Below are 11,451 nucleotides of genomic sequence, written 5' to 3'. Positions count from 1 at the left end.
TTCCAGCTCATGGTGTCGGTGACAAAGGAGGCGGTGCCTCCCCAAGTCCTTCCTGTGTGGGTACCTGGCTCTCGAGGTTGGGGACTTGGGACCCGGGCTCTGCTCCTGCCCCCAGGGGAGCCCCCTAGACGGCGAGCCCTGCTCTGATTCACACCGAGCTCCCTGGTGGAGGGGACGATGACCTCGCCACATCTGTTTGAGGACAGGGCACATCACAGCCCTTGTCCCCCAGGGAGCCTGGGCAGGCCAGGAGCAGGTCTCGGGCTTGCCCAGGTCACTCCTGGGGACTGGAGCAGCTGGCCTCGGCCACCCTCTCTGCCTCGCGGGCTCGGTGGCTGAGGACCTCGCAGAGCCCCGTCCTTTGTGAAATGGCTCCTGTGGCTGGGCACCGGGGCGGGCGGACCCGCTCCTCTCCATGCCTGGCGCCTCGTAGCTCCCAGGAAACGCCCTGCCTGGCTCCCGGCCTGGGGGTGGCACCTGCCTCCACCTGGGCGGCTGCACACACGCCCTGTCCCCGGACTCCCGAAGCCCCAGGCTCGCCCAGGGGCAGCAGAACAGGTGGGGAAGGAAGTGGCTGTGGGGCCCAGGCTGTCCCGGCCCCAGCCCCAGCCGGGCGCTGCCCAGATAGGCCCGTCCTCCTTGGGGAGTGGACTCTGCCTGACACTCACTGAACCCCCATGCGCCATGTGCTGTGGCCCTGCTTGTGGGCAGGATGGAGAGGCCCTGCCAGGTGGAGCCCACGCCTGGCGGGAGGGTAAGGACACAGAGGACAGGTGGTCCAGGCTGGGGCCAGCGCTCCAAAGACAGTGAGGCTGAGTGGGGGGCGGGGGTGGTGGTGAGGGAGTTCCCCGGGCGGCAGGCTGTGCAGGGGCCAGGTGACCTGCAGGAGGTATGCCCTCGGCTCAGGGATAGGGAGAGTGCCCATGTGGTTGGACATGGTGCTGGGCACCAGCAGGCACGCAGGGCCTGGCCGAGGAGGGCCCGGCCCCCCCACCAGGGAAGCCTGCCCTCAGCCCGAAGGCACAGGGGCTAAGACACTGCTCCAGTCCTGCCAGGCACCCCTCCAGAGCCCTCGGTGGCTCCCTAGGGCTTCCCGGGAGACTTGCACTGACCGTCAAGGCCCTGCACAACATGGGCCCAGCACCCTTTGTGGTGGAGACTGCGCAGCCTTACGCTGAGGTCAGAGCCCTGCTGCAAACGGAGGGGGTTGCTCTTGCATAGCTCACAGGACCGAGGCGTCCCCAAGAGTACCGCACGGTGGGAGGAAAGAGCTGGGGTCGAGCCACGGCTCACCCTTGAGCACAGGAGCCACATTCTGACCGAAGGGAAAGGGCCGAGGGGCTGGGGCAGGGAGCCCACTTCTCCTGTGGATGGGACAAGCCACGGGCCCCCCAGTGGGCTTCCCGTGCAGCGGGTGGGAAGAGCCCCCGTGGCCTGTCGGGTCACACACGGGGTCAAGCCGTACGAAGAACAGGGAGGTGAGTGCCCACCGTCGGGGCTGGGCACCTTCAGGGGTGCAGGGCTGGACACTGGTCTCCTGGACCTGCCTGTGTGTGGAGACGGGGCGCCATCTCATGAGGGCTCACTGGGCAGTTTGGGAGGGGCCCATGGCTGGGCGCAGGCCCAGCGTCCCGCCCACTCACAGGGCAGCTCGCTCCCAGCTCCCCAACCTGTGAAGGGGGAGACGGAACTCGGGCCACAACCACGCTGATGGCTATTAACACAAATGACCCATGATGGTGGGGTGAGGAGGACAGGGGCCACCCGCGCTGGGGGGGATGCAACGGTCCAGCCGGTGTGGGCAACAGTGTGTGGCACTCCCTTAGGATCCTGCTATCCCACTCCTGGGCCTCCATCCAAAGAAAATGAAGTCTGTGTTCCCGAGAGACACCCATGCGCCCAGATCACTGCGGCTCTATTCACAACTGCTAGGATGTGGGGTGGCCCTGGGGCCGTCCACAGAGGAGGGGACAAAGGACCTGTGGAGTCTCTCCACACTGGAGTACTAGTCAGCTCTGAAGAAGGATGAAATCCTGCCATTTGCAGCAAAGTGGGTGGAGATGGAGGGCGTTATGCTGAGTGGAAGACGCAGGTTCAGGGGGACAAGCACCGTGAGGGCTCTCAGAGGCAGAAGCTGAAATGGCGACCTGTGTGCAGAACAGCGTTACCAGGACTGGGCAGGTGAGCGGGGAGTGGGAAATACCAGAAGGCACCTCCTTAGTGCGTGCAGTTAGTGTGTGTCCATAAGAAAGGAAAGGACAGCCCTGCTGGCCCCGTGGGTGGTCTCCAGGACCACGAGAGCAGAGGGTAGCTGCTGGGTGAGTGGACCCCCCCTGCCCTGGCCGCCACACCGGCCCCAGCGCTGGCCAAGGGGGCGGCTGCTGCCCGCGGCTCTCCCTGAGGTGCGGGAGCCGAGGGAGGGAGGGGCCTTCTCGGGTGCTGAGCCAGGTGGTGCCCACAGGCGCAGCCCAGTCTGGGGACGTCTGAAGGCCACTTCTGAAGTTGCCAGAATATGGTGCAGGGAGCCCCAGGGAGCCCAATGGTCCCGCGGCCCCTTCAGGGCTCAGCAAAGCCCTCTGCGCTCCGCCCAGCAGAAGGCCCCTGGGACGGGCTTTGATGCCGTCATGGACACGGGCTGAAGCCCTGGCCTTTGAGAACCGCTGCAGGACGGCCACTGGCCACCTCTCGTGAGTTTGATGGATGGGCCGGGGGACAGCTCGGGGGAGGAGAGGCCTGGGCCATCGCGACCCAAGAAAGGCCGAGTGTGTGACAGCGCGCCACCCAGTGCCCTGACAGCCCCTCAAAGAAAGTGCCGTCGCTGCAGAAGTGACCCACGCCCGGCTTTGTTGGCACTGAAGAAAGGGCCCGGCTCCTGCTGTCTCTGGGAACGTTGTCCCCAGGGCCACCAGCCACCCGGCCGGCACACACAGGCCACTCTTCATCCTGGCAAGATTTCAAGAAGCCCCGGGTCCAGCCAGGGCCACTGCCAGGCCTGGGTCCTGCATCTGGGCCAGGACGGAGAGCCACCTGGACCCAGGGGCCAACCCAACCCGGAGCCACCCTCGTGGCGGCACTCAGTTCCACAGGGGGAAGGGGTCCTCTGTCTCGGCACCCTCCTGGCCAGCAGCAGGTTCCCCAGCACCCAGTACCTGCCGCGTGGTCACCACATAGCGAGTGACCCTGTCCACTAGGGCAGAAATGCATCCGATACGTCAAAACTGAGTGGGTGAGTGACCAAATGGAGGGGACCGCGGCTCCCCAGGAAGAAGTCCAGTCACCAGGTGAAGAACCAGGAAGAGAGGAAATGAGCAGTCAGGCAAAGATCCTCTGATGGAGGCGGAAATGAATGGCTGCGGCCGAAGGAGAGGCAGGGTCTGGGTCGGAGCCAGTTATTAGATCATTGATTATTAATTAATCATCATTGAATTGTTAAAAATAGTAACTTCGTAGCAAAACCCCCATCAAATAGCACTTCAGCAAATGTAGGGTGATGTCACCAAGTCAACACCACAGTGTAGCTCCACAGGCACCTGACGTGAGACCCAGGAGGGGACGGGGACCCCAGGGCCTTCTTGCAAGGTGCACGGCCTCAACCGTAGCTGAGAAAGCCCCAGGTAAAGCCCAGCTGAGGGGCAGTCTGCGGGGCGCCGAGCACAGTGACACACGCCTGTCATCCCAGGGACTTGGAGGCTGAGGCAGGAGGATTGCAGGTTCGAGGCCAGCCTCAGCAACTTAGAGAGACTCTGTGTCACAGTAAAAATAAAAAGGGCTGGGGTGTGCCTCGGTGGTAGTGCATCCCTGGGATCAGTCCCGGGGAACAAAAAGATAAAAAGACATCAGCGATGACACTCGAAATCCTAGTAATGCCTGCGTTTTGATGAAGAGGGCCGCACGGGTCCTAATTTCTTAGTTGTGCTCCGATGAGGAATTCGGGTTTAACTGTGTCATGCTGATGAGCGTGAAAATGACCTTTCTGCTGTCAACAACTAGGGAGCGTCACCAAATCTTCAAACTGTCTTTTAAGGAGTTGGAAACAGAAAGTGCAGAGCTGTTTTCCTTGAATGTAAAGCAACAGCCTGGTGCTCGCCCCGGCCCTGGGGGAAGGGCTGCCTAGAGCACATTCCCAGAGCAGCAGAGGGGTGTGGCAGGATCTGGACAGCAAGGAACTGCCGGCCTGTAGGTGGGACGCAATGAAGTGCACACTAAAACAGCACAGAGTTGACCATGTCAGGAACGTACCAGGAGGATCACCTGACGTGCAGAGGGGCAGGGAACGGGACCCACAATCAGAGAGAAAACACGATGAATAGACAGAGACCCACGATGACATCAGCAGACGGATAAGCAGCTGTTAGAAATCTGCTTAAAGATTTGAAAGAAAAAATGAACACAATGAGTGCGGAGGTAAGGAATTGTGGCAGATAAATAAAAGACTAAAAACTAAGCAAATGGAAATTCTAGATCTGAACTACACAATATCCAAAATGAAAAACGCACTGGACGTTCACCCAGATTTGACGCCGCAAAAGAGAAGATCATGAACGTGAAGTCAGCTCGGTAGAAATTATCCAAACAGCAACAGAGAGAGCCGGGTGCAGTGGTGCACGCCTGTCGGCCCAGCAGCTCTGGAGGCTGAGGCAGGAGACTCACAAGTTGGAGGCCAACCGCAGTAACTTAGCAAGGCCCTTTCTCAAAATGAAAAATAAAAAGGGCTGGGGTGTGGCTCTGTGGTTAAGCATCCCTGGGTTCAATCCCCAATGCCAAAAAAAAACAAAAATTTAAAAAATCCAGAGATGATACAGCAATTAAGTAAAGATGATAACAGTTGCTACAGGGTTGATCTCATGCGAAAAAAAATAACAATGGCACCGAGGACAAAGTGAGGGGTCAGTGGGGGCACAAAGTGCAAGACACCCTCGAGGTGCATCAAGTGGCACCAGGTTAATCCGAGGTGCATGGTGAGGGCCAAGGGTGCCCACTGCAGCGGCTAGGGCAAATGAGCACAGAAATCAGACGGATACCAACGTAAACAAACAAGTGGCAATCAGTCGCTGCAAAGGAGAGGAAAGGGGGAAGGGTCAAGGAACAGGTGATAAATGGAGGCATCTAGCCAGACGGCAGCCCGGGCTCAGCCACTGAGGATGCCGAGCCCAATCTAAGTCCTGCAGTTAAGGAGAGGGTCGCCGGACCAGGGCGAGGCTCAATCCTGTGCTCTTTATGAAAGATGCCCTTTAACTAGGAGGCAGGTAAGACGTGAAACAGAGAGGGGACACAGGTGGGCGGGAGGGAGAGACCAGGCCCTGTCAGACGGCTGGGTCTCAGCACGAGGGACAGTAGTGGAGATACGGGGCATTTCTTAAAGACAAAGAGACGAGCCCAGCAGGGAGCTGGGAAGACCCTCAATTGGTGTCCGCCTCACAACGAGCTTCAAAACCCACACAGCCAGACCGCGGAGGCCCAGGGAGGACGCACAGACCCAGTCAGAAGTTGAAGGTCCACCAGATTATTTTCCAACAGTAGGCGAATCTCAGTGAGCCGGAAGGTTTAGGAGATGCTACTGACCCACCTGGACACACTGTCCAAAAAGAGCAGAAGAGTCAGTGTCTGGGGACACATCGGACACCCGCTAGGACAGCTCAGAACTCGCTCTGGGTCGTGATTCTCAATGTCATAGAGTTTGTTCTCTCATCATGATGGATTCAATTTAAAATAATGATCAAAATCTATGCAGAAATTTGCCAACTGTTCGGAAATGAAGAAACGCTTCAACATGGTGGACACACACATTCACACACGGCCACTGCCCCGGTCAGCTCCGAGGGGGCAGCTCAGTGGCGGGAGCCGCATTCTCACTGTGGCCCGACACCCCAGCCACCCGCGTCCAGAACCTCACCACCCTCCCAAATGCGACAGGGTAGCTCCACGTCCCCCTCCCCTCAGCCCTGCCCGGGAACCTTGCTGGACGTGACATCTTCGGGGTCCTCACTAAGACTGACCCTGTCCCGTTGAGTGTGCATCTTGCTTATCCGTCCACCTGCTGACGGGCCTGTTGCCGCCCTCTTCGCCCAGCCGCTGTGGCCACTATCGCTGCCATGGAAACAGACGCACAAACATCGGCTTGAGCCCCAGCTTCGTCCTGTTGGGCGTACACCTGGGTGGAAGGGCTGGACCACATGTTCAGCCTATGGTCAGCTTTTCCAGGGACCGGCAAGTGTCTTCTGTAGTGGCTTCCGCACACCAGGGTGCCAGCTCCGCACCTCCTCTCGTACGGACACAGCAGGCCTGGTGTCTGCTGGGTGCTCAGGTGGCCTCTCCCTGGTGGCAGAGGCCTGTCGTGTTCTGTTCTGGGGGCTCAAGCTGACAAAGAGGACATTCCGTGCTGTGGGCACAGAAGTGTCTGGTCTATCAGTTTCTTGTTGCTGTTGTAACAAGTTTACTACAAACCTGAAGACTCAAGACCACGCCATCTACTGTCCTCCTGTTCTGGACCCAGGAGTCCAAATCCCACGGGACAGGAGCCGAGGCGTGGGCAGGGCTGGTCCTTCCGCAGGCTCCGGGGACAGTCTCCTTCCCTACTCTTCCAGGTTCCGGAGGCCCCACCTTCCTCCACGCCCATCCTCCCAAGTCCCCTGTCCCTGGTCCCTGCCGCTCTCTAACGAGGACACTTGTGGCTATGTTTAGGGGCAGCTGAATAATCCCAGTTAATCTCCCCTTTACCATATAAGGTCACGTTCATACCTGGCTGTCGCTGGGGACCATGACACGCCTTGCCACACTCCCTGGCACCACGTTGTCTGTGATTTTGTTTTCTTTATGAAGTTTGACGACTTCCAGAGTGAACATGCTTGCATTTGTTAATCAGGATGTTTCTGGCACCCGGAGGTCTCCCTCGGAGGCAGGGGCTGGTGTCTGTCTGTTCATGACGATGACCCTCGTGCTGGGAACAGGACCACATACCGAGCAGCAGTCTACAGCCACCTGGAGAATGAGGGGCGAATTCCCATATCGGGAGAGGCCATGTGGCCAAAGGAAATATTCTCCTTTCTCTGAGCCTCAGCTTCATCACCTGCAGGTGGAAGATCCCACAGAGATGTGGCAAGAATTAAGCCACATAAACATGCAAAGCCCCGGCCCAGAGGCTGGCACGGTAGGTGCTCGGCATGTGGTGGCTCTCCTGCCTCTGAGAGCCGAGGGGCACGGGGGAGGCTAGGCAAGCCTTGGAAGTGCAGGACGCGGGGCACCGTGGAGAGCAGCTGCATGATGCCGGGACCCCTTGGTGCCCTTAAAAGCTCCCCAGCAGTAGAGAGTGCAGCAGCAGCAGGCTCCGGAGTTCAGGAGACAGTCCCCCAAGCTGTGTGAACTAGATTCCAGGTTCCTCCTTTGCCGCTCTTTCCTGAGCCCCCTGCTCTGCCCAGATACGTGCCTTCGCTGCTTTCCCTGCCTCGATGGTTTTGATTGCGCACCTCCTCTTGGGTGGCCAAGGTCCCCTGGGTACTGCACCCACCTTGGCCGTTCACCTGGGTCAGGAATTGATGGGTAAAGAACAGTCTGTGGTGTGTGTGTGTGTGCAGGGAGAGAAGCCAGCAGGGTCTTCAGAAAAACGCTCTTCTCCAAACCAGCTGTAGATGTGGGAGGTTTGCCTCCTCACCAGGCTGAAGAGGCCCTGGACACCAACTGCTGGAGGGGAGCCTCCCCTGTGGCTCTGCATCTTAACCTCTGGCCTTGGTCCCTGTGGGGCTCCCAGGGCGACGGCACTTGGTTGCTTTCCCAGGACTGAAGGTCAGGATCGGCTGAGGCCAGACTCTCTGGGCACCTGAAGGGGGCTGCGGCAGCCACTCCTGGGCCTCCCGGCCTCCCTCCCACGGCCTCCCTCACTGGAGCTCCTTGACCTGCCAGCAACGCTGTCAAACACCTGGGCGGTTCCACTGGGTCCTTCAAAGACTCTCGATAGGAACACCTCCCACCCAGTTTCTAAATATTTACACACAGCTCTGTCTCCGCCCGGGGCCACAGGGTCTTGCTTCCCACTAAGCCCACAGCTGTCCTTTTGTCTGATCAGAGGGACATGGTCACACCCTTCTGTCTTCCCAGGCCCTGGCCCCACTGAAGCTGCCTGGTGTGGTGTGGGGCCTGGACGGGCTCCTTGAGACCTGGGGGCGCAGGCCTCTCCTCCCCGGTTCCCACCCCCTTCCAGACACGGCAGCAGCCCATCCTTTAAAACACCGTCAAAGCCACCGCTGCCCTCCGTCCTCCAGTGGCTTCTCCCATGCCCAGCCTGAGGTCCAGAGTCCTAGGGCCTTGTGAGGCCCCGAGGGATGGGGCCCACCCTCGACTCTGACCTCATGGCCCACCACTTGTCCCGGGTTGGCTTCCTCGGGCAGCTGAACCAGATGACCCCGACCTGGGTGGCCTGGAGCATCCGTCCAAGGTCAAGGGCCAGCAGGGTGGCTCCAGGAGGGCTCTGCTCGTCCCTCCTGGCCGCAGCACTGCCTTCTCTGCCTGTCTTCACATGGCCTCTCTCTCGTGAGGAGACTTGAGATGGCACTCAGGGCACCCAGGGGACCCAGGTCCTGACCTCCTCACAGGTTCCAGGACCGCGGCCTGCACTTGCATCCTGAGAGCCACCGTCTGGGCCACCGCAGACCCTAGTGCTCACAGAAGCCCAGCTCCCCAAGCCTTGGCCGCCCCTCAAGCACACAGCACCTGTCCAAGGCCTGTGACTCCTCTCCAGGGGCCCCAGCTGACCAGCCTCGGTGGCTTCACCTGGCTTTGTCACCACCTGATGGTACTAAGCTGCTCTGTGGTCCACTTGCCGTCCTCCTGGGCCAGCACAAGTGCTCCACAAGGGAGGGTCCTGCTGCTACAGGGCGCAGGCCAGCGCAGGCATGATGGTCTGCCATCTCCAGGCCGTCTCTCTCCGTCCACTGCACCCCAGCCTGTGGCTGCAGGAACCAAGAAGGCTGCCCCAGCCCCGGCCATCCTGCAGGCATCTCGGGCAGCGGGGGGGAGGTGGAGAACTATTATATATATTTTTTAAAGCTGGAACCTAGGCCTCATGAGAGCTGGGCAAGTCCTCTGCCCCTGTCATGCATTGTTCTTGAGGGGAGGGGCATGTGGGCAGGAAAGACGGTGGAACAAGATGGACATCATTACCCTGAGTATGTATGATGGTGATGGTGTGACCCTACTTTGGGCACAGTCAGAGAAGGCAAAAATTGTGCTCCATCTGTGTACAATGAATCGAAGAGCTCTCTGCTGTCGTGTAAACTGAGCAGAACACATAAATGAGTTTTAACAAAGTGTCCTTAAAAAACCTCATTCAGTAACGTCTGCTCGCCTCTCACTGGCCAGGCCTTGCCCCCCGGCCTAGACGAGGACCACAGACTAGAAGGGCCCTGAGGGGGTACAGCAGAGGCCGGTGGCAGACCTAAGCCCAGGCCACCTAGTGTGGGTGTCCCTGAACCCCAGAGCCACCTGAGGGTCAGAACAGGCGCTCCCCATGGCGGTGGGATCAGGAGACGCAGGGCGGGGGCACTGGGAAGGGAGGCAGGGCCAGGGCAGGGCTGCTGGCCTCCGGGGCTTCCTAGCTGTGGACGCCCATCGAGGGGGAGCTGGGGAGGTCCACAGCAGCGCCCTCCTCCCCGGCCACCCCACGCCACCCCCATCTCCACCGCCACCCCCACGGAGCCATCAGCATTGATGTCACCTTCATGGTCATCTGTCACCACCACCGCCAGCCTTCTTCACTCTCTTCACTGACTCAGGGGCGTACACCATGTCCCTGTGGCCACCACCACCCTCACCATCACCCAGCTTACCCCGGCCTCCCACAGACCAGGCCCGGTGCTGACCTGTCCCCCCCACGGACCCTCTGGTCCTCACTGACACCATGTCACTTTCCAACACCACGCCGTCTCTCAGACAAGGAAACTGGGGCTCTCGAGGGTCAGTGACCTCATGTAAGTGCCCGTGCGGTGCATGCTGGGAAGCCCCAGACCCTGGGAGGGTCCACCTCAGCGCCACCCACTCTGTGACCCTCTCCAGCAGAGCCCCGCTCCCCCAGGTGCTGACCACAGCTGGCTGACCGCGTGCTTCCCAGGAGACTGCCCCTGCCCTGCCCCTCCTTTGTCCCCCAGCTTGGGCCTGGAGCCCCCGCTTTTCCTGCCTCTTCAAAGGCCTCCCGGGCAGGGCCTGCCTATTGATGAGGGAATTATCACAGGGCTGCATCAAAGTCGGCCAGGGTGGCCTTCAAAAGGCCGTCCACAGAACAAAACAGACCTGCGGGAGGGCGGGCGGGGCCTGGCTCGAGGGTGGGGCTGGAGGGAGGCCCGAGCCCCACACCCTGCGCAGTCAGCAGTTCAGACGGCACTGGGCTCCAGGCTGCCCCTGCCTGCGGCCATCTGGAGGGGCAGGCCTTGCCGTCCTGGCAGGAGCAGGTGGATGGGGCTCCAGCCCAGCTGTGCCTCCAGGAGCTCAGGAACGGAGACCCGTGGTCATGGCCCAGCTGCCAGGGCCCTCGGGGATGGGGGCCCGGGTCCTAGGACGAAGGCCCTGAGGCTCTCTGTAGCTGCCACCTGCCCTCCTAGGCCTCACACTGTCCCCTTCTGTGGATCTGGGAGCAGGGGCCTGGAGCCTTGGTTCCTGCCCCCATGCCCTCAGGTGGCTCCTGCGGAGCTGTGGTCTGAAGCCAGGTGGGGCCTGTCCCTGTCCCTGTCCCTGGGAGTCTCAGGCCAGCGTCCCCAGGCCAGCTTTATTGGCCTGCCTTGGCTCTTCAGGGCTATAAAATGAGCCACCACTGGACGGTGCTGACGGGCACCTTTCCCTAGGAGTCTTTCTGTGGGGCCAAGTTGAAGCCCCTGGTCAGGAGTCCATCCCTGGACAGGCACTGCCCTGGCCATGGGAGGCCCTGAGGGTGACCACAGGAAATCACTGGAGGATTTCCTGGGGACCCGGTTCCTTCACCTGCCAACTTCCTGCTCCCAGCACAAGTGCCGGGGTCAGGCGGCCTGTGGCCCAGATGCCGGGAGCCTGGCTCCCCGCTGACCTCTGCAGCGTCCTCGTGGGGACCCGGCAGGGACAGGAGGCAGGACTGGAGCGGTCTGGCTGCTGGTGGGAGGTACCTGGAGGCTGCTCTCCTCCCTCGTCCTGCACCAGCTAACGTCACTTGGCCCAGCCACTTACCTGGACGGCCGCGGGCGGGGCCCAGGCCATGGCCATCCCACTCTGTGGATGGAGAACCCTGAGGTGGGGGTTGTGCCGCAGCTGCTGCATCTCGTGGCCTCTGTGGTCGCGGCAGCTGCTGCTGGGGAGCTGGCAGCAGGCGGCCATGGGCACCCCATTCACCAGGCACCAGCGAAGGTCTGTGGCGTGGCCACCCCCGTGCCAGCCCTGGACGGCCAGCCCCTCCTCCAGTGCAGGGGCTCGGGCAGCCCAGGGCTGAGGAGGCGGGTG

At 60.8% G+C, this 11,451-nt stretch overlaps 1 protein-coding gene across 1 annotated transcript in view; it reads left to right on the top strand.

Moving 5' to 3' along the window:
• The first annotated feature begins 11,326 nt into the window (after positions 1-11,326).
• Fgf3 (fibroblast growth factor 3) overlaps positions 11,327-11,451 on the top strand; it is a 25,594-nt gene continuing 25,469 nt past the window's right edge. The window contains exon 1 of the mRNA XM_015503060.2: positions 11,327-11,358. Coding sequence (XP_015358546.1) covers positions 11,327-11,358 — 32 coding nt within the window. The remainder of the gene's footprint in view (positions 11,359-11,451) is intronic.

The sequence above is a fragment of the Marmota marmota genome, unplaced genomic scaffold, assembly GCF_001458135.2.
Source record: "Marmota marmota marmota unplaced genomic scaffold, marMar, whole genome shotgun sequence".
Classification (NCBI taxonomy): Eukaryota; Metazoa; Chordata; class Mammalia; order Rodentia; family Sciuridae; genus Marmota; species Marmota marmota.
This window is presented reverse-complemented; position numbering and strand designations above follow the sequence as displayed.